At 39.8% G+C, this 23,745-nt stretch overlaps 1 protein-coding gene across 2 annotated transcripts in view; it reads left to right on the plus strand.

Moving 5' to 3' along the window:
• Positions 1 to 23,745, plus strand: part of CD2AP (CD2 associated protein) — a 150,993-nt gene that overhangs the window by 94,187 nt on the left and 33,061 nt on the right. For both annotated transcript variants that reach the window (XM_032777591.2, XM_032777592.2), the window contains exons 7-11: positions 8,329 to 8,437; positions 14,093 to 14,187; positions 17,373 to 17,477; positions 22,734 to 22,770; positions 23,304 to 23,366. In XM_032777591.2, coding sequence (XP_032633482.1) covers positions 8,329 to 8,437; positions 14,093 to 14,187; positions 17,373 to 17,477; positions 22,734 to 22,770; positions 23,304 to 23,366 — 409 coding nt within the window. The remainder of the gene's footprint in view (positions 1 to 8,328; positions 8,438 to 14,092; positions 14,188 to 17,372; positions 17,478 to 22,733; positions 22,771 to 23,303; positions 23,367 to 23,745) is intronic.

Raw genomic sequence — 23,745 nt, forward strand, 5'->3', positions numbered from 1 at the left:
CTGATTCATAGATTCATAGACTCTAGGACTGGAAGGGACCTCGAGAGATCATCGAGTCCAGTCCCCTGCCCTCATGGCAGGACCAAATACTGTCTAGACCATCCCTGATAGACATTTATCTAACCTTTTAGATACCTGAAAACTGCTATCATGTCCCCTCTCAGTCTTCTCTTTTCCAAACTAAATAAACCCAATTCTTTCAGCCTTCCTTCATAGGTCATGTTCTCAAGACCTTTAATCATTCTTGTTGCTCTTCTCTGGACCCTCTCCAATTTTCTCCACATCTTTCTTGAAATGCGGTGCCCAGAACTGGACACAATACTCCAGTTGAGGCCTAACCAGCGCAGAGTAGAGCGGAAGAATGACTTCTCGTGTCTTGTTTACAACACACCTGTTAATGCATCCCAGAATCACGTTTGCTTTTTTTGCAACAGTATCACACTGTTGACTCATATTTAGCTTGTGGTCCACTATGACCCCTAGATCTCTTTCTGCCATACTACTCCTTCCTAGACAGTCTCTTCCCATTCTGTATGTGTGAAACTGATTGTTCCTTCCTAAGTGGAGCACTTTGCATTTGTCTTATTGAACTTCATCCGGTTTACCTCAGACCATTTCTCCAATTTGTCCAGATCATTTTGAATTTTGACCCTGTCCTCCAAAGCAGTTGCAATCCCTCCCAGTTTGGTATCGTCCGCAAACTTAATAAGCGTACTTTCTATGCCAACATCTAAGTCGTTGATGAAGATATTGAACAGAGCCGGTCCCAAAACAGACCCCTGCGGAACCCCACTTGTTATACCTTTCCAGCAGGATTGGGAGCCATTAATAACTACTCTCTGAGTACGGTTATCCAGCCAGTTATGCACCCACCTTATAGTAGCCCCATCTAAATTGTATTTGCCTAGTTTATCGATAAGATATCATGCGAGACCGTATCAAATGCCTTACTAAAGTCTAGGTATACCACATCCACCGCTTCTCCCTTATCCACAAGACTCGTTATCCTATCAAAGAAAGCTATCAGATTGGTTTGACACGATTTGTTCTTTACAAATCCATGCTGGCTATTCCCTATCACCTTACCACCTTCCAAGTGTTTGCAGATGATTTCTTTAATTACTTGCTCCATTATCTTCCCTGGCACAGAAGTTAAACTAACTGGTCTGTAGTTTCCTGGGTTGTTTTTATTTCCCTTTTTATAGATGGGCACTATATTTGCCCTTTTCCAGTCTTCTGGAATCTCTCCCGTCTCCCATGACTTTCCAAAGATAATAGCTAGAGGCTCAGATACCTCCTCTATTAACTCTTGAGTATTCTAGGATGCATTTCATCAGGCCCTGGTGACTTGCAGGCATCTAACTTTTCTAAGTGATTTTTAACTTGCTCTTTTTTTATTTTATCTTCTAAACCTACCCCCTTCCCATAAGCATTCACTATGTTAGACATTCCTTCAGACTTCTCAGTGAAGACCGAAACAAAGAAGTCATTAAGCATCTCTGCCATTTCCAAGTTTCCTGTTACTGTTTCTCCTCCTCACTGAGCAGTGGGCCTACCCTGTCCTTGGTCTTCCTCTTGCTTCTAATGTATATTGATAAAAAGTCTTCTTGTTTCCCTTTATTCCATAGCTAGTTTGAGCTCATTTTGTGCCTTTGCCTTTCTAATCTTGCCCCTGCATTCCTGTGTTGTTTGCCTATATTCATCCTTTGTAATCTGACCTAGTTTCCATTTTTTATATGACTCCTTTTTATTTTGTAGGTCATGCAAGATCTCGTGGTTAAGCCAAGGTGGTCTTTTGCCACATTTTCTATCTTTCCTACCCATCGGAATAGCTTGCTTTTGGGCCTTAATAGTGTCCCTTTGAAAAACTGCCAACTCTCCTCAGTTGTTTTTCCCCTCAGTCTTGATTCCCATGGGACCTTACCTATCAGCTCTCTGAGCTTACCAAAATCCGCCTTCCTGAAATCCATTGTCTCTATTTTGCTGTACTCCCTTCTACCCTTCCTTAGAATTGCAAACTCTATGATTTCATGATCACTTTCACCCAAGCTTCCTTCTACTTTCAAATTCTCAACGAGTTCCTCCCTATTTGTTAAAATCAAGTCTAGAACAGCTTCCCCCTAGTAGCTTTTTCAACCTTCTGAAAAAAAAGTTGTCTGCAATGCAGTCCAGGAACTTATTGGATAGTCTGTGCCCGCGGTGTTATTTTCCCAACATATATCTGGATAGTTGAAGTCCCCCATCACCACCAAATCTTGGGCTTTGGATGATTTTGTTAGTTGTTTAAAAAAAGCCTCATCCACCTCTTCCACCTGGTTAGGTGGCCTGTAGTAGACTCCTAGCACGACATCACCCTTGTTTTTTACCCCTTTTATCCTAACCCAGAGACTCTCAACACTTCCGTCTCCTATGTCCATCTCCACCTCAGTCCAAGTGTGTACATTTTTAATATATAAGGCAACACTCCTCCCTCTTTTTCCCCTGTCTATCCTTCCTGAGCAAACTATACCCATCCACACCAACATTCCAATCATGTGTATTATCCCACCAAGTTTCAGTGATGCCAACAATGTCATAGTTGTATTTATTTATTAGCACTTCCAGTTCTTCCTGCTTATTACCCATACTTCTCGCATTTGTATATAGGCATCTAAGATACTGGTTTGATCTTGCCTCCCAGTTTTGCCCTGACCCTCCTTTCTCTCTGCCATTATAGCCCACGCTCCTCTTGTTTCCGACCCATCTCCCAGGTCTTCATGTTCCCACTTACCTGTGGGCTTTGCTCACCTGTCCCCGTCGAACCTAGTTTAAAGCCCTCCTCACTAGGTTAGCCAGTCTGTGTGCAAATAGGGTCTTTCCCCTCCTCGAAAGGTGAACGCCATCTCTGCCTAGCAGTCCTTCCTCGAATAGCATCCGTGGTCGAGGAAGCCAAAGCCCTCCTGGCGACACCATCTTCGCAGCCAGGCATTCACCTCCATGATGCATCTGTCTCTGCCTGGGGCCCCTACCTTTGACAGGAAGAATCGAAGAGAATACCACCTGCGCTCAAACTCCTTCACCCGTACTCCCAGAGCCCTGTAGTCACTCTTGATCTGCTCAGCGTCACACCTCGCAGTATCATTTGTGCCCACATGGATGAGTAGCATGGGGTAGTAGTCAGAAGGCCGGATAATCCTCGACAATGCCTCTGTAACATTTCGGATACGGGCCCCCGGCAGGCAGCATACCTCCCGAGATGAAATGTCAGGGCGACAGATGGGCGCCTCCGTCCCCCCTCAGCAGAGAGTCTCCGACCACCACTACCCTACGTTTCCTATTTTCAGTGGTGGCAGCAGACCTCCCAGCCTTAGGGGTACGAGGCTTCTCCTCCTTTACTGTAGGGGGTGATTCCTTCTCTCCTGTATCAAGAAGAGCATAACGGTTACCTATTACCACGGGAGGGTTCGCAGCAGGGGTGGAGCACTGCCCGCTGCCAGAAGTAACCAGCTGCCAGTGTCCACCCTGAGCCATCTCCTCCTCCACCAGTGGTGTGTCAGCAGTCCTGTGAACTGGGACAGCTACCTCAGCTGTCTCCACATGGACACTGTCCAGGAATTGCTCGTGGATACGGATGCTCCTCAACCTAGCCACCTCCTCCTGTAGCTCTCCCACCTGCTGCCTGAGAGATTCCACCAGTAGGCACCTTTCACATTGGATGCCCCCCACCCCCAGCCTGGATATCAGTAAGTGGAAATTGCAAGTTACAGTCTTTGCAAAACCACACCAGAATCTGGGTAGAAGCATCCATGCTCTGGTGCTCTGTCTGGCTACAGGCGCAGGTGGAGGAGACAGAAGCAGTGCTGGCACAGGTGTTGCGGGTCTCCTAACCATCGTAAGCCTCCTCTGTCAAACTCCTCTCAAACAACTCCCTGTCTGCAGCTCCCTGTCCGCTCTGCTCTGCTTTAAAGAGAAGGTTTTGGATGTAGTTTGGTTTATAGGTTTTCAAGGGACTAACGGGTCACGGATAGGACCGACAAGGGACCCCCGCTCCCTTCCTACTCCCTTCCAAACTCCCTTGCGAAACTCCCTGTTAGCAGCCCCTGTTCGCACAGCTCCCTGGTCGCTTGTGTGCGGCTTTATAAAGCCCTGGCCTGAGTGAATGCCCGCCCACTGGTTAAGGCTCAGCCAATTACCAGAGGCTTCTGGCTTTCAAACCTTCCTTTGTAGCTCAGCCTCCAACTGCCAGCTACAGCACACGGTCCTTCAAACAACCATACAAACAAACAGACAGACAGACAAACACAAGCTCAGCACACAGCAAGTAACCCCCAAACACAAACACACACACACACACTCACTCACCCCACAGATGCTGTATTTGCTCCTCCTTCACCTGGAGAACTCCCTTGCGAAACTCCCTGTTAGCAGCCCCTGTTCGCACTGATGACCGAGCGTTCCAGAAACTACCTGTGTATTGTGTAAATAAAAACCAAGGTTTTTTAAAATCAGTTTGCCATTCCTGCTGCCTTTTATATTTTCATCTTACGCTCCCTTTTTTCTTTGTATTATGAGAGAAAATGCATAGAAGTGCCTGATCTTGTCACTCAGTTCAGTTTGGTAGGGCATTGGCAGGGGGTAAGGGAATATGCATAGTTGTTCTGGTATGGAATTTATTTTGGTATGATTTGATTTAGACTTCTACCACTGTTCATCAGTGCTGAAAGGCTGAAGAAAACCTCTCTGCTTAGCATTTGAACAGTGTCCTGAGCAAATGCATGGTTCTTAAACTCTTGAAATATCTAAGCACAATGGGCTGAAATAAAGACAAAAGTAGCAACCACAAAATTATAAGTTTAAATACAAAGATCTGATTTGTAAACAAAAGCTTACTGTTGTAATGATTGTTTGGTCTCTGATATTTACATGGAAGGTGTTTTAAACCTGTTTAAAACATAGAATCATAGAATATCAGGGTTGACTCATATCCAGCTTCTCATCCACCATAACTCTTAGGTCCTTTTCTGCAGAACTGCTGCCTAGTCATGTGGTCCCTAGTCAGTAACAGTGCATAGGATTCTTCCTTCCTAAGTGCAAGACTCTGCACTTGTCCTTGTTGAACCTCACCAGATTTCTTTTGGCCCAGTCCTCTAATTTGTCTAGGTCCCTCTGTATCCTATCCCTACCTTCCAGCGTATCTACCACTCCTCCCCAGTTTAGTGTCATCTGTAAATTTGCAGAGGGTGCAATCCATGCCATCCTCGAGATCATTAATGAAGATATGGAACAGACCGACCCTTGGGGCACTCCGCTTGATCCGGCTGCCAACTAGACACGGAGTCATTGATCACTACCCGTTGAGCCCAACGATCTTGCCAGCTTTCTATCCACCTTATAGTCCATTCATCCAGCCCATATTTCTTTAACTTACCAGCAAGAATACTGTGGGAGACCATATCAAAAACTTTGCTAAAGTCAAGGAATAACACATCCACTGCATTCTCCTCATCCACAGATCCAGTTATTTCCTCATAGAAGGCAATTAGGTTAGTCAGGCATTACTTGCCCTTGATGAATCCATGCTGACTGTTCCTGATCACTTTCCTTTCCTCTAAGTGCTTCAAAATGGTTTCCTTCGTTTCCTGCTCCATAATTTTTCCAGGGACTGAGGTGAGGCTGACTGTCCTGTAGTTCCCTGGATCTTCCTCCTTCCCTTTTTTAAAGATGGGCACTACGTTATCCTTTTTCCACTCATCCGGGACCTCCCCCGATTGCCATGAGTTTTCAAAGATAATGGCTAGTGGCTCTGCAATCACATCTGCCAACTCCTTTAGCACCCTCGGATGCAGTGCATCCAGCCCCATGGACTTGTGCTTGTCCAGCTTTTTTAAATAGAGTTCAACCACTTCTTTCTCCACTGAGGGCTGGTCACCGCCTCCCCATACTGTGCTGCCCATGCTACATAAGTATTTAAGCAGACTTTTTAAAGCTGGCTAAATGCATTTTTGTCTGATCTCTTTTCTCTTAGTAAGAGATATTGTAAGCCATTACAATGTTAATGTAAATATTATCATAGCTGGAATTTCAGAGATTGATGTAAGTGGAACTGATCACTTTCTTATAGAGAGAAATTCGTTCTTTAGAAGTGTCTGGGAATCACCTATTTTTTTTCTGACAGATGTGATGGAGTACAGTTATCCTATCCAAGATATATTTGTATGATTTAGATTCTAATGGATGAGCAGACTTTATACTGTGTGGCTTTACTGTATGGCAATACCCAAATATGTGACGGAAGCAAAAATGTCTTTTTGTTCACTTAATAGGCTTATCCTGTAAACTGTTAGACTCTCTCTCAATCTGTAAGACAAAGCGAGGAAGTGAAGTGAGAAAATAGTCTGAAAAATTTAAAAGCTGTGAAATAAACCGTTTGAAGCTGCAATTATATTTAACGTGCCCGTTAAAAAAGAATAATAAACTGCTAGCCAGAATTTGACACTTTTATAAGAGATGCATTTATGGAGATTTTCTCTGCTCCAAAGAACTTTTGCAATCTACGACGCAGAAAAGATGAGTACTGGCTGACCCAGAGCAGGGAGTTAATTTTAATGAAGACTTCAGTAAAATGATATTTAAAAAAAATTGTGCTAATGTGACTCACTATCTTTAATGTTATTGGTGGACTGGTGGGAAAGTATTCAGTAGTGTTTGCTAGTTGTGAGCTAATTGGAAAAAAAATGCATTTTTAGGAGATGTTAGAATGAGATGAGGGCTTTGCACACTGGGATTGGAAGGTAAAGTGCAAACTTACACCGCTGTGATATGTTTCAGATCCACTAAGTACCTTTGGACAGTGCACTATGTTGGAAGATACAGGATGAACTTTAGTTAACTCCAGTGCTTTGGCCAAATTCCAACTTGGGGGTATTTTATATTCTGGTTACTTCCATGTGCATTTTTAATTGGATATAATTTCCTGCACTTTCCCTCTAAAACTATTTGTGTGCTGCTAAACTAGTTTAATCTTGGAGGTGGTTTATTTCAGTGCTGGGTGGGGTGATTCCTTTCTATAGCACTGTTAGATTTTTGTGAAGGATGCTTATGTGGTTATATGATCTGTTTGGCTTATATATATTAATCTGGATCTTGTTTAAGCTCCACAAAATTTGGTTTTTAATAAATGAAAGGGGAAAACCAGTGACCCTTGCTCACATGAGTGGTGCTTATTGATGTGAGAAGTTTCAGTAGGATTACTTAGGTCAGTATTGGTTATAGGATCAGGACCTAAGTGTCTATTTGATATGATTGTGAATAAGAGTTGGTCAGAAAAGTTTTCCCATTCTGCAAAAAATTTTGAGATTTATTTTTTTCCCCTGTTTCTCATTGAATTGAAACCGAGACCTTTTGTTGTGGGGGAGGGGGGGCGAAGGAGGGAGAGAAGCCATCCCAATATATCCAAGAGCCTGGAGGTTAGGGCACTTGCCTGGGATGTGGGGTACTCAGGTTCAAGTCCCTGCTCTGCCTGGATTTTCCCACAGATGAGTGCCCACTAGGGTGAGGATCTCTCTATGTGGTTTTAAAATTCCATCCTGGACCTAAGAAACCTTTCCTGAACAGTTTTGCCAAAATTGATACGTTTCTGTGAAAAGTTTCAGCTTCAGTCAATCAGCGTTTTCTGACAAAATGTTTAATCAACATCCCTGGTTGGTTCTATTGTGAAGAAAACGTGTAAAAGTGATTTAAGCTGTCTGAATCTGTCTGCAGGCTCAGTAAGCCTGAAACAATGTCTTGGATAGGAGAAATCTGGTACATTATCGTAATGGGATGTTAACTCACAAGACTGATGGCAAATTAAATGTCTGCAGAGTTCAATTTAACAGAAACATCCAACTAATGTTTTTATTCGCTTTGGTTGGATGCTGTGGCAGATATTAGGAGTGAGCAGAAGTCAGGATGAGCAGCTCTGTCACCTTAAACTGATGCTATAAACAGTGGAGTCCTTTCTTTTACTCCATTTGCTAAGCACCTAAGCCCTCTTCTGGACTGAATCCCACCCACAATGGTGTTGGTGGAAAAAGATGAATTGCTGCTTGGCTTTCTCACTCCTATTGCATCAGTGGCCTTAGTATTGTAATTATAGAACTAAATTAAATACATAATGTGACAGTCTCAAAGAATGAAGGACACCCTTGTTTTATGGAATTAATTGTAAGAGAGAGCTGTCACCGTTTCACATGGTCAAATCATGAGAAAGTGTCTGATAGCCAAATCAAAACAAAATGCTCATAATTTTACACTCTCCCTTTCTAATAAGTTATTGTGCGTATCTTTTTTTCTCTTGCATTTGTTTAGCCACTACCTAACCTTCCACCGGGACCAAAACTAACCCAGTTTCCTAGTGTAACAAAAGCAGAACCTGCAGTAGATGTAACAAAAGTAGAAACTGAAAGCAAACCAAAAGGTAAGGTAAATGTATATTTGCCTATGTTTGTTTTATTTTCAAGTCATAAAATCATGAAAGTGTAGAACTGAAAGGGGCCTCGGTAGGTCATCTAACCCAGTCCCCTGCATTGAGGTAGGACACTAAGTATCCTAGTATTATCTATTATCTATGAAGATATATGTAGTTATAGAAATATATAATAAAATAACTTGTTCTGATTAAGACCGTACATTTTTATTTAGTAAAAATATACTTACCACTTTCAAAATGCTTTTTCAGCTTCAAAGTGTCTTACAAATACTAAGTAGGGTGGGTTTATCCACACTTTACAGATGGATGGAAACTGAAGTCAGAGGTTGTGACTTCCCACATTTCTACCTGTATTAAAATTCAGAGTATTCAGATCATATAATTACAGATGGAATCCAATTGACATAGGAGCCATCCCTAAAAATATAAGGTGTCGTCTACACACACAGTTGCCCTGATTTTTACAAAAGATGCAAAATCCTGTGTAGACACTCTTACATTGATGTAACCCTGGCTTCTGTAGGTTTAGCTTGCATCAATAAATGTTGAGGTTGTACCTGTACCAATATAACCTGTTTTATCTGATATAAGAGTACCCAGAGACGGCTTTGTATTGATTTAACTAAATATGTTTTTTGACTTTTATTGTGCGTCTTGTCCCTCATGGCATTGGTTTGCTTAAAGATGCATTTTTAAATCAGTTTAGTTAAACTGGTGCAAGTTTGTGCATAGACACACATCAAAATAAGAGGCAGCCTATTTAGTTTAGCTTAATCATTTTCAGAATTAAGTACATTGAAATAAACCACTGTGTCTGGCCTATGCTTACAGTTTTACCAGCAGAGCTATGTTGGTATAGGGTGTAGTGTGTTTCTCTCCCCTCCTTCCCCCCATTTCCTCCGGCAGCAACATAGGTCTAATGGTAAAAGCCTGAGTGCAAGCCATATTTGCATGATGGGGGACTCTATCCTGGGAAACAGTGACTCTGAAAAAGATTTAAAGATTGTGGTGAATGATCAACTGAATATGAACTCCTAGTGCAATATTGAGACAAAAAAGAGCTAATGCTGTTCTGGGATGCGTAAATGGCACCTTGAGTAGAAGAGAATTTATTTCACCTTATATTTGGTACTGGTGTGACCGTTGCTGGAATCCTGTGTCCAGTTCTGGTGTCCACAATTCAAGTAGGACATTTATAAATTGGAGAGGGTTGAGAGAAGAGCCATGAGAATGATTAAAGGATTAGAAAGCTACGTTATAGTAATGGATTCATGGAGCTCAATATATTTATCTTAATGAAGAGAAGATTAAGGGATGACTTGATTATGGTCTGTAAATACATACATGAGGAACAAACATTTGATGATGGGCTCTTCAAGCTAACGAACAAAGGTCTAACACCATCCAGTGGCTAGCAGTTGAAGCTAGACAAATTCAGATTGGAGATAAGGGGGAATTTTTAGCAGCAAGAGTAATTAACCGTTGGAACAACTTATCAAGGGTCATGGTGGATTTTCCATCACTGAGAACTTTTAAGTCAAGATGGGATATTTTTCTAAAAGATCTGCTCTAGGAAATGTTTTGGGGATGTTCTCTGTCCTGTGTTATGGAGGAGGTCATACTGGACAATCACAATGGTCTTTTCTGGCCTTGAAATCTAAGAATCTATGAAAAGTTAACTAACTTTCTAATAGAGTGGTAAGAGGGAGAGACACCAGCTCACTGCCTTGTAGACTCAATGGGCCAGCAGTGTAACAGTTTACGTTGTGAAGTCTGTTTTCAAGACAAGAAATTTTGTTTTTAATGTTTAAATTTTGGATGGTGCATCGAAAGATTAAAATTAATCTAACAACATGGAGGATCCACATCTCAGAATGTTGATTTTCATTTTATTTAATCTTTTCTGTAGTCTGAAAAAGACCTCTGGCTAAAAGCATGCACATTTCAATCAGATCCTCAGCCGCTATGTTGATTTATATGATTTATTTGTAGTAAGTACTTAAATGATGGTCTCTCTAAGGTGTGGGGGCTAACGTATTACAGATGCTCAGTTACCAAGATGATAAATGCAGTATGAAAACCAAATGGCTAGTCTTATTTTGTCATGTAAGAGTTATCCAATATCCTGTGAGGAGGGCTTGTTTGTTTTAAAAATGATATCTCAATTTATATAGGTTTATTCTTACAAAATATATTAAGAATAATATCCTTACTTTTGAGGAGGAGGTGGAGAAAGTGGACATGGAAGTAAACAGCCAATGTTTAGTTAATTAGTAAATAAAATAAGTACACATCTCCTCAAGATGTTTAGATTATCAGGACTTCATTTTAGTCTCTCATCTGCTTCTGGTAGTTTGTTTTGGTTATTAGTACAAGTAAATAAACATCTTTTTGCTGAAGAAACCACAACTTTAGTTTGTTTTCAGTGTAATCAAATTTAAGATTTTTCAGGATAGCAGATATGACCACTGTTGCTGCACTGTAGTACTGAATCTGTGGATGATCATCCATCTTAAACTGCAGTTTAATTAGAAATAACCTTTATTTACTGCCAGTTTTCTTATGGCACAAGACTAGTTAAAACGCCAAGATCCTTGAGTAATTATTTCTGCGTTAAATATACTGTTAATAACTTGTTAAATAGATTAAGTGCTGGAGAAGTGGTTGAGAATTTTTCTGTAAATCACCTTCTTGCATTTTTGCACTCTGGTAATTCTATAGTAAAATGACAAGATTAAGATGATCTTGGGTTACATAGAAGGTGGTGGTTCAGCCCTGACTGGGTCCCCCCTCCCTCATAAATGATTACTGGTTTGCTGTATTGGACCCAACTTTTTGGATCCAATGTGCTTTCAAGCTGCTGAGTCCAGTCACGATCTCTAACTCTGGGATTCTAGGGCACGCTCCATGGTGCAGAATCTGTCTGGCACCCTTCTTTGGGATGTGGAACTTTGCAGTCCAGATATCCTAGGCCCTGAGACCAGTACGGGACATCCCAAGCCTCTCCAGTCACCTATGCATTCTTCCCCAGACTCCACTTTCATGGGTAGTCTGGTTTATAGTTTAACTCATTAGGGACCACATGAGAGTTAAAGAAAAGAACACAGACTGCAAAGGAACTTCTTAAACACACACATTTTGGACAACACAGAAGAGTGACAGATCTAGGCAAAGCAAGAAACACCTGAACCCAAAGCCCTCCCTCAAACTCGTCACTACTCCTGAGAGTCCTTCAGTTTGGTCAGTGTCCTGAGTGAAGGCAAAATTCCTCATGCCTTCCCCCCTCACCACCATCTCCACTTCTCCTGGTGTGTGTGTGAGGACGGGGGGAGAGGCAGGAGGGATTCTGTCTTCTCTTTCTGCCAATGAAATGGCTCCCTTTGCTTAGTGAGACTGTCTGTCTCTTTTAAGAGCAAGCTTTGTCTGCCTCTCTCTTCTTTTCTTCCTCCACTGGGGAAGTTCCACGTACCAACCACTCACGTGCTCTTCTGGGCAGAGTCTCTAAGTCAATGGCTGTGCTCTACCAGAGTAGAACAATACAAGGACTAAGGTGAGGATGACTGGCCTGTAGTTCCCCAGATCCGCCTCCTTCCCTTTATTAAAGATAGGCATTACGTTAGCCTTTTTCCGGTCATCCAGGACCTTGCCCTATCGCCAAGAGTTTTCAGAGATAATGGCCAATGGCTCTGCAATCACATCCGCCAACTCCTTTAGCACCCTCGCATGCATTGCATCCGGCCCCATGGATTTGTGCTTGTCCAGCTTTTCTAAATAGTTCTGAACCACTTCTTTCTCCACAGGGGGCTGGTCACCTTCTCCCCATACTGTGCTGCCCAGTGCAGTAGTCGTGAAGACAGCGGCAAAAAAGCATTGAGTACATTAGTTTTTTCCACATCCTCTGTCACTAGGTTGCCTCCTCCATTCAGTAAGGGACCCACACTTCCCCTGACCACCTTCTTGTTGCTAACATACCTCTAGAAACTGGTCTTGTTACTCTTAACATCCCTTGCTGGCCGCAACTCCAAGTGTGATTTGGCCTTCCTGATTTCACTCCTGCATTCCTGAGCAATATTTTTATACTCCTCCCTGGTCATTTGTCCAATCTTCCACTTCTTGTAAGCTTCTTTTTTGTGTTTAAGATCAGCAAGGATTTCACTGTTAAGCCAAGCTGGTCACCTGCCATATTTACTATTCTTTCTACACATCGGGATGGTTTCTTCCTGCAATCTCAATAAGGATTCTTTAAAATACAGCCAGCTTTCCCGGCCTCCTTTTCCCTTCATGTTATTCTCCCAGGGGATCCTGCCCATCAGTTCCCTGAGGGGAGTCAGTCTGTTTTTCTGAAGTGCAGAGTCCATATTCTGCTGGTCTCTTTTCTTCCTTGTGTCAGGATCCTGAACTCAACCATCCCATCCAGTTTTGCTTCCCCTACTAATTCTTCCCTGTTTGTGAGCAGCAGGTCGAGAAGAGCCCTACCCTAGTTGGTTTCTCCAGCACTTGTGCTTACAAAATGCAAAGAAGGTACCAATTTGAGATTTCTAAAGATAGCTTCAGCACTCAATCCAAGGTTAAGAATCTGAAATACCTTCCAAAATCTGAGCGGGACGAGGTGTAGAGCATGCTTTCAGAAGTCTTAAAAGAGCAACACGCAGAGGTGGAAACTACAGAACCCGAACCACCAAAAAGAAAATCAACCATCTGTTGCTGGCATCTGACTCAGATAATGAAAATGAACATGTCAGTCTACACTGCTTTGGATTATTATCAAGCAAAATCCTTCCTCAGTATGGACATGTTCTCTGGAATGGTGGTTGAAGCGTGAAAGGACATATAACTCTTACAGCATGTAAATATCTTGCATCACCCGCTACAACAGTGCCATGAGAACACCTGTTCTCTCTTTGAGGTGACATTGTAAACAAAAAGCTGGCAGCATTATCTCCTGCAAACGTAAACAAACTTATTTGTCTGAGTGATTGGCTGAACAAGAAGTAGGATTGAGTGGACTTTACATTGTTTTTGAGTACATTTTTATAAAATTCTACATTTGTAAGTTCAACTTTCATGATAAAGAGATTGCACTACAGTACTTGTATTAGGTGAATTGCAAAATACTATTTGTTTTTTTACAGTACAAATACTTTTAATCAAAAATAATATGAGCACTGTACATTTTGTATTCTGTTATAATTGAAATCAGTATATTTGAAAGTGTGGAAAACATCCAAAAATATAGTAGCCTCTTATTGTTTAACAACACGAATATTTGCACGATTAATTTCTTTATTTGCTTGACAGCCCTAATGAAAATCTCTCCCAGACGCCCATATTGAAAAACAAAACTAGGGATGTGTTCAACTCTAGTTGCAAAGCTTCAATTCTGATATCTAAGTGACCCATAGGAATGGAGAAATTGAATAAACAATATACTCCTGTCTTCTTTTTGGCGTGTTCTACTCGACATTTTTAAAACATACTGAAGATGGTCACTATATAAGATCAAAAGATGATTGCACTAGTAGTTGTGACTTTTTTGAGTTATCCTTCTAGGAAAAACAATAATTTTGAGCTTTTATTTATGTACCTTGATTCGTACAACACATTAGAGCATTATGCAAATGCAACCATTTTCCTTTGTTTCAGTCAAGGAATATTGCAGGTCTTTGTTTGCCTTTGAAGGTTCAAATGAAAATGAACTTGGTTTTAAAGAAGGCGAGATTATCCAGATAATAAGTAAGGTAAGAGTTTACTATCACTCAGTGTTTTCATGAATATAGTTGAAGTACAGAATAAAACGGCAGGCCTACACTTAAAATGCTGCATTGTCACAGCTGCAGTGGTTCGGTGAAGATGCTACTGTGCCAACGGGAGAGCTTTTTTCATTGGTCCAGTTAATTCACCTCCACGAGAGGCAGTATCTCTCCCGCCAACATAGCTCTGTCTACGCCTGGGGTTAGGTTGGTATAACTACATTGCTCAGGGGTGTAGATTTTTTTTTTTTACACCCCAGAGCAATGTAGTTATACCAGTGTAAGTTCATAGTGTAGACCTGGCCTTAGTAGCAGTAGATCTCATCATTTCCGGATCTGTTCCAGTTAATCTGTTTTGTTCAGCATGCTGATAAATTATTTTATCTTGGTAATAGATCAGAGTTGGTCCTGGAAGTTAACCATATGCTGTGCCTTATTTTCATGCTTTTATGAGATTAAGTCCTTTCCATATTGATTTTTAACCACTTTTCATTTGGCAAGCACTTCCCCCATAGATTTCCAGGTGTGGTGGACTGGGTTGTAGTAGTGAGTTGATTTCTCTTTAAAGAAACAGTTGAATTTTTCATTGAAATGTTGACGTGCAGTATTTAATGTTATAAATATATTTTAAGCAAGGATTATTCAGTATGATTATTGTCACTATTAACAAAACTGCTTTATGGTAGACAATCTGTCTCACTACTTAAAGGAATAAACTTTTGTCTGAATATTCACTTATTTGTGCTAGATATGAAAGAGAGAGTCAGTGTTGAAAGGCAGCAATTGCATCCCTAACCCATTTTATAAATGATCTGCTGTAATAAAGGCAAAAAATATCTAAAACAAGGGCTGGAAATCGTCTATTACTGCTTAATTTTCCTCATCTATAGTTCATAATCTTCTTTTTATATTAATCACATTTTACTAAGTGGGATATTAGAGGATTGACTTTTAGGTGGGGAATTGGAAGCATATTAACTACGATCCAGTGTTCATGTTTATAGTAGTATACAGTGAGGAACATAAATACACATAAGCTAAGCTTCTTTAAAAGGATTTTGAGGTTTTTTAAAGAGATTCCAACATGTCTTTAATGAAACAAGAAAATCATTGTATCTATCATTATTTGCTTGTATTGCAGTAGGACCTGGAAGTTAGGTAGGTTTTCATAAGCACCAAATGATTAAGATAATTCTTGCCCCAAAGAGCTTACTATCCAAGTGGGCAAGACCAGCAAAAGAAGGCAGAAGGACATAAAGACACAGTGACTTATCTAAGGCCATACAGCAGGTCGGTAGTGGAGTCAGGAATAGAGCCCAGTCCAGTGTCCTTAATCCCAGTTCAATCTCTATCCACTGGACCACACTGCTTGCAAAGTCTAGATTTCTTAAAAATACTTATCACATTAACTAACTCAATCCCAGTTTTTGATCTTATCTAAATTTCTGCACTTAATGTCATATCTGTTAACATAATTACTTCAGTCCCTAGCTAACTTTTCTATTTTTCAGTCTTCCTGTGTTCACTTGCCAAACAAAGGGAAGCGAAATTATAGATTAGCGAATCTAATGGGGACAAAAATAGTTTCTGAGCCAGTGGCAATCTCCTAAAGTAGTTTTTGCATTTTCAAAACAGAAAAACTGCAGTTTTGTTTGGGCAGATAAATACTTCATTGGTTTTCTCCATAAGTGGAATGCTATTGAAAACCTGTAGGATGATGCATAGTACTTACAAAGCGCCATACACAGTATTGGCACTATATTTTGTTTCGTAAAGGCGGACTTCTTTCATATCAGGTTAGATTTAGGTTTGCATAAGGATACAGTCAAGTCATAATAAGATTTTAAAATTTGTACTAATTTTATCCTCCCATTGTTACTTGGAACTGATGTGTCCACCCCTCCCACTCCACTCCACCCCATATTCCCCTGTATCCAGTGTTAAATATAAACTGGCTCCCTTCGATTCTTACCATGGAATCGGATACATAAGAGTCCTTGTATCCACTCAGATCCAATTGCAAGATTGGGGCTTTTCTGTACTAAAGCTCATAATTGCTGGGTTCCTGGCATTAACAAAATTAGTAAACTCCAGAGGATAATGTGAAGTTTACAAAAAGACTTAATGGGAGAAATGATTAAAAAAACATGTCGAGTCTATAAACTGACAGGGTGTGAATTTGGATTTAGTTTCTTGTATTGCTGCCTCCTTCATTTAGCTCAGTGTGTTTATGAATTTTTTGTTCTGAGATTCAGCAGCTGTTCTGAACTGAATGCTGAATTGGATATGCATGCTAGGACCCAATCTTCTGTTGAGGGAATGAGCCAGTTGTTACTGTCAAAAGTAGCACTTTTCAATAATAGTTTATTCAACCTGTATAAAGTGGTGATAGCTATTAATGTTGGAAGAAAAGCCTTAAATTGAATTGCTAAAATAATATTAAGCAACTTGATTCTGTGCGTTAAGGTGTTGCAATACCCTGTAAAAAGGATTGAACATATTAAGCCCTCTATCTTGCCAAAATATGTGCTGTCACACTGAACTCTGTGAAACAAAAATGCCTTTCTCTGGGTCTTTCTACTGTATTCTTAACTTGTCCCCTCCCATACAGATTGTATTACTTTTCTCCCTTGCCTTTCTCAGTCCAGTAGTTCTCATAAAATTAAATCATTCAAACAAAATGTATACAAAAAATTATATATTTGGAAGAGGTCTGTGAATGTCTAGAAATAATTTGTCTTCCAAGACAGTGGTTACAGTTGTGCAATGCATTAGGAGGTTTCTTTTATATCTACATTTCTTTATTCCACTTCCATTCACAGATCCCTTTCAAATAAATATTCATAAGCGTTTTAATCCTTGTTTTAAATCAAATAATAAAAAACCACGTTGGATGGTCAGGACCTCTAAATTTTTTTTTCTGATTCTGCCAAACCCTGAGCTACTCGGAGCTCCTTCCCAAATATTTGAACTGTTTAATAAGGCTTCCTCTTGAAAAACACTGCATTTTTTTTTTTTTAGTTGAGATATTTTACAGCATTGGTAAAAAGAGATGGGTTTTTGTACTATATAATGAATACTTGTGCATGCTTTTTTTCTGGAGCTCTACTTGCTCCGTAAAATGAGTAAATATTAAGTAATGTTCAAATAAAAATTACCATTATTTGTTTTAGGATACTGGAGAACAAGGATGGTGGAAAGGAGAGCTTAACGGTAAAGAAGGAATCTTCCCAGACTACGTTGCTGTTCAAATACAAGAGTCTGATAAGGACTTTCCAGTAAGTTTTTAGTTTTTCTTTTCTTACGATCAAAAGAAAAGACACAGATCCTTTGCCAGAAATGCAGATATTAAAAAAAAAAAAAAAAAAAGTAATATACCACTTAACAGTGTTAATATTATGATGCCAATTTTTTTACTGTATCTTCAAATAAAAGTTTCTTTACTGTAGGAGGTCAATATTTTTGTAAAGCTTTGTTGGAAAGTGCACAGACTTGTACAATTCTGGATCTCGGTGAAATACTTCAACTGAACTTCCCTCTTTCAAATTCATGGTGTATATTTTTAACCTGTGTGACTAGAGTCTTTTAGGAAGTGGTGGTGGGGGTGGGAAAGCTTATTCATATGCTGTATTTCAGGTCTCACTGTACAGATTTCATATGGACATAGCATTCTGCATTAGAGCATGCACCACTACTTCACAGCATACTTAATTGTTCTGAGGAGTTCCCAGACCTGGTTATCCCAGCACTGGTGACCGAGATTTAGATTATGCAGGTGCATTTCATTTAAATATATAAACCTGGAGTTACTCAGTGTCAAAATACACCTTTGTGCCTTAGGCAAGTAGTTATCATATCCTTCTGGTTTAACAAGAAGGTATTTTGTCGTCTTACTACCATTTAGAAATAGGATACCAGTCTTGTGATGTCAGCCCCACCTTCAGCAGCTAGTTTTGAATGAGCAATCAGGTTTGTTTCCAGTCTCCAGCAAGTGGGACAGCTTTTTTTGACTGAGCTGGGAATTTTGTAGTTTTTTATTCATTTTCAACTTGTTGGTGCTATCAAAGTAGAAACTGAATTTTGTGTATTTAAAAAAATAGATCTGGTTAAAAAATGGAATTTTTGTCCTGTGGGAAATTCTGATATTTTGAAATTTGTCCTGAATTAGGACAAAAAAATTGAAAATTGGAAATTTTCATGGAACAGAAATTCCAAATTTTTTAAGTTCAAAACTACCATATTGAAACATTTTTTAGATAATTTTGAAATGCAAGTCAAAATGGGAAAGTCAAAAATAAATGAGAATATCTAAATGAAATACTTCATTTCAATTTGTTTCAAAATGTTTCAAGATGAAATTTCATCTTTTCTGCCTCTGTCACTGTTCTGTTTATAATTAATTTCCCCCAACCCATTTAACTATTTTAAAGTTATCAGGGTTAGCTAGGTGTTTGTGTAGTTGTATATCTCCAATTATTATTACCTATCTTCTAGAACTGGAAGGGACCTGAAAGGTCATTGAGTCCAGCCACCTGCCTTCACCAGCAGGACCAAGTACTGATTTTTGCCCCAGATCCCTAAGTGGCCACCTCAAGGATTGAATTCATAACCCTGGGGTTTAGCAGGCCAGTGCTCAAACCACTGAGCTATCCCTCCGCCCTTTAAGGTTACATAATAAATGAAGAACTAGCTTTTCTAAGTTAGGTGCATGTGTTTGTACATTAACCATGGTTATGTGAGTGTAAAGATAACAGATTTGCATATGCACATTATACATCTCTGAGCATAAATTAGACTTGTGCAAATATACACAATTACTGACTTCAAAAATCCCAGTTGGAAGTTTGCTCTCTGTTGCTGTAAAAGGTGATTATATTACACCTTTCTTCTGCTGTATACCCTAAGGGATAACAAACCTATCAGCGGCGTAGCAGATAGGTGATTCAAGGCTATTGTGCACTACAAAGGTTTTGCCAATAACAGATATCCTGGCAGAGCCCCCTAATGTTAGGAGCAGCTTATCTCAGTGTGTTTTAAACCATCTCTGTGAGCGACATTAGCTATAGAGGCAAAGCTTATCTTAACCGGGAGTTCCATTCCGCGGTTATCGCTTAAAGTGAAAACTGCATATACTCAAAATTATATCCCCAAGCCCTTTAAATCCCGCCCACAGCTCTAACGGCCAGCCCGGGGCGGCATTTAAAGGGCTCCTCCGGGCTCCTTGCCGCGGAGGAGCCCTTTAAATGCTGCGGGTATGGTTTAAAGGGCTCCACCGGGCTTCTTGCCATGGCGGGGAGCCTGGTGGAGCCCTTTAAATCCCGCCCGCGGCTTTGGCAGCTGGGTTGGAGCTGGCATTTAAAGGGCCCGGAGCTCCATGGTGGCTGGAGCCTTGGGCCCTTTAGTTTGCCACAGGGGCTACCAGCCACCTCTGCAGCTGGGAGCCCATTGGGTGATTTAAAGGCCCTGGGACTCCCAGCCACAGGTGGTGCCCCAGGACCTTTAAATCTTGAGGCCATGCCCCCCCGACTCCGGCCATACGCATAAAGTTGAAATCGCACATGTTAAATGCACATAAGTTGCGACAGACCTGTATTGGCAAATGCCAAATGACCCATCCTACAAAAAGTAATTTTCCCTCTGTTGATACTCAAACCTTCTTGTCAACTGTTGAGAATAGGCCTCTTCCTTAATTGAATTGGCTCATTAGCACTGACCTCCCACTTGGTAAGGCAACTCTCATCTTTTCATGTGCCATAATATATATTCTGCTTACTGTTTTTTTCTCTCCATGCATCTGATGAAGTGGGTTTTAGCCACAAGCATGTTCTCTAATTGATCAGCAACGTAACAACGTTAACTGGGATGACTTTTAAGTGAGGAGTTCCTGTACATCAGTATAGTCAGCAAAATATTACATGTCTTATAGTGACTTCAAAAAATACTAAGGAAGTTGGCTATGTTAATTCATAGTAATGTGCATTATCCCAGAAAGCCACCACTCGTGTTTCTAGAGAAAAGGCAAACAAAAATTAGCAGCAAAAAAACAAAACAGGGAATGACTACATCTTGGTGATTGTGGTTAGCAACATTTTAAAATAGCATTTCTAATAACATTATCCTCAATGCTAAATTTAACTATAACTCTGTATTTTTGCTACATTTCATTGCTTGGATGATGAATCTGTTGTTGGTCAGACAGTTTTAGTGTTACTATCTGATGAACACTAAAATGCATGGAATCAAATCTATCCTCCTCCTTTTCTAATAGGCTCTCCACTTTGCAAGTGGTATAGATATTGTAAGTCTTCACTGTTGCACAAAATCTTTAACATAAGCAACTTTCAGTATTGACTCATTGCAGCGAAACTACTCTTAATATTTAAGATTATATTTTTAAAATATTGATATCAATGTGGAAAACTAAAATATTTATATTTATCCAAATATACTGTGTTGTATGCATATGGGGGTTGCCAGGTTGAGCTGTGATGTACAGGAAAAAAGGAATGCTGCATTCAGGGTTGGAGAAGTGAATCGTTCTGGGTCTTTAAGCAGGTTATTGTAGAGAAATTGCCCAAATCCTTCAAGCTACTGCATGAAAACCACATTGTTTTCAATGTGACTTAGTACAGGAATTCACCTGCATGGAGCAGCTTTCAGGTAAAGGCAGTGGATGGTAGCTGTAATGTACTGTTCATTGTCGGCTGACCTGAAAAAACCCAAACTGATTCACTTCAATTGCAAGTGGGTGTTGACCTTTGAATCTGATATATCTGCTGACACCCACAGGTAAATAATGTCGGTTTTCTGTTTGTTCCAAGTAGAACTCTGATAGGATTGAGCATTTCTTTCTGGGCTGAAAATTGAGTCTGGTTTCAATTCATTAATTTTACTGCACTGTTTTCTGTGACCAAAGGAAGAAATTTAATCTGAATTTTCATGCATGGTTAATTTAAAAAAAAAGTCTTCATGCACATCATTTGTTCGATAAACACCTATTTCTGCTAATAGGAACCACTGTACTCAGAAGTTTTACTTGGCATACAAGATTTCACTCTAGGAATTTCCTAAAAGCATTTATAATACTTTAATAACACTCTCTCTCAACTAAAATCCAGGGAAAATCCTCATACAGAGTGGAGGGAAATCTGTCTATAGCCGGAGCCCCGGGGCCAACAGCCGGAGCAGTCAACATGGTGTCTACACTGTCACTGTATCGACCTAATCACATCGACCTAAGCACTACGCCTCTTGCAGAGGTGGAGTTGTTATATCAGTTTAGTGTGCAACTTACGTTGGTGGGAGCAACGTTGTAGGTAGACCTGTCCATTTAACTCTGTAGTAAAGACCAGGCCATGGGCAGAGGGCTTTTGGTGAGTAGTGTGTGAGCAGGCAGGGGCAGGAGAGAATAGAGGGGGAAGAAGCAGACACACAAAGCAAGCTAGCCAATCAGTGGCCTCAGAGCCCAGTATGGCTGTGGGAAAAGCTAGAGAGAACTTTTGAGATCTGTTGTCTAAAGAGGCTTGGAGCTGTAAGCTAAGAAACTGAAACTGTTACTTTTGTTCTTGGTTCCTCCTGCCTTTGGAGAAGCAGGACTTTGTAAACAGATATTTCTTTGCTGCAGTTTTGTTTATCATAATTTTCTACTCCCAGCTGGAACATCTGCTGCACCCCAAATTTTGACTAGCTGCTCAGGTCCAAAAGGGACAACATTATTTTTTAAAGGCGTACTTGAACATAAGCAAACCTAAGACTTCAGTATTTCATTGTCTCAAATCTGATGGGAAATATCCAGGTTAAAAATCACTCATTTTAAAAACAAGGATCTTCAGCTGTGGTATTGTGATACTGCAGTATATTTAAACAGGAAACTTTTTCAACATTCTTTCTCAGTATTTAATCTGCTTGATTTAATTTGTACCTTTCTCTCTGCTGGTGCATAAGCAGATGTGTCATTTTAGGTGTAGTTTTTCGAGTCCCCAGGCTGTGATATTTAGGGTGCAAACACTCCAGGAAATATTTATTGGCTTCCCCCACCTAAAAAAACCCTTTTATTGGAACTCAAGAAACAATTAAAATATTTTTGATATTCTTCTTTTTTTAAAAAACATTTTTTGTAAAAACTAAATCTTTGGCCAGTTTTCATCTGATTCTTTTAATATTGCCTGGTACAATGTAGGTTTATTAGTATTGCCCTACAGTTATAGTTGTTAAAATGAGTAAGTAAGTTGCTTTGGCACTATAAAATGCATAATTTCGTTTGTTTTAATTTTTGGCTGTCTGTCCAAGAAGGATTTTCTGTAATTTCTTGAGCAATGGAATGGGACTCAGGAGACCTGCTGGATGACCTTCGATAAGGCATTTCATTGCTCCATGCCTCAGTTTCCCCATTTGTAAAATGGGAATGGTACTGAACTTCTTTGTAAACTACTTTGAGGTCTACTGATGAAAAGTGCTATGAATTTGCATGTAGGCTGATAAACAGATGCCTGTCTTTTTCTGTAAAATATATTGATTATTTATCCTCTTTGCAGAAGCCAAAGAAGCTACCACCTCCTGTTAAAAGTCCAGGTATGTAAAAGGTGCATGCTGATAAATGTACTGACAGACTTTGAGCATTAAAAGGAACAAAAGTCACTGCTCTAGAAACCTCATAAATGTAATGAGAATTTAGAAACAAGTCATTTTATTCAGTCACGAAGGCAAGGTTTTCTAATTTTAGTGTATCTGTGTAGAGACGTAGGTTATGCTCCACGTTCGTGGTAATGTGGTATGACAAGAGTTTAAGATGACTTTCCAAACTCAAAAGTAGCTTTGCTTTTCTGAGCAATGCAGCAACCCCAAATTCAAGCCAGTGACGCTATGTATCCTGCTATGTATTTTGTTTGACACATCTGACAGAACCTAGTTCTCAATCTTAGTTTAGAAATATTTTAATACTTCCTCACATCTTTTGAGTTTAAATGAATGGTTATATGCTATATTACGATCCTTGGCTAGAAGGAACAGTATAAATACAAATAATCATAGGTTATATTTTTAGTGAATGACTAGGATAATTATAGTTGCTTGAGAAATGTATCCGGTTTTGTTTTTATATTCAGCTCCTAAGCCTGAACTTCCAATAGGAGAGAAGAAGTTTCTTTCTTCTAGAACTGAAGAAAAAGGTGAGACCAGTTTTCTTCACCTTGAAATTAAACTGAGATCATGTAAAAGAACTAAACAATATTTAGTTACTTTAAGTAAATAAAATACCTGTATGGGAAAAGTTATTACTTATTGTTGTTTGCTATCATAATTGTTTCTAAAACTATGCAAGTATGTTAAGGTTTTTAGATTAGTGTGTGTCTACATTTAAATCTACATATTGTACATTATGATAACACTTAATTGCTTTTGCTGAGTCATTTTCTTAGTCTTGACATTGCAGTCAGTATGACAGTTTATAATGACCTACTTGCAGTTTTCATAATTTGCTTAAATGCAGTTTTGTAATAAATGTGGATATGTAATTGTGGATAACAATGGACGTTTATTAAAATAAAT

Source organism: Chelonoidis abingdonii, chromosome 3 (genome assembly GCF_003597395.2).
Source record: "Chelonoidis abingdonii isolate Lonesome George chromosome 3, CheloAbing_2.0, whole genome shotgun sequence".
Classification (NCBI taxonomy): Eukaryota; Metazoa; Chordata; order Testudines; family Testudinidae; genus Chelonoidis; species Chelonoidis abingdonii.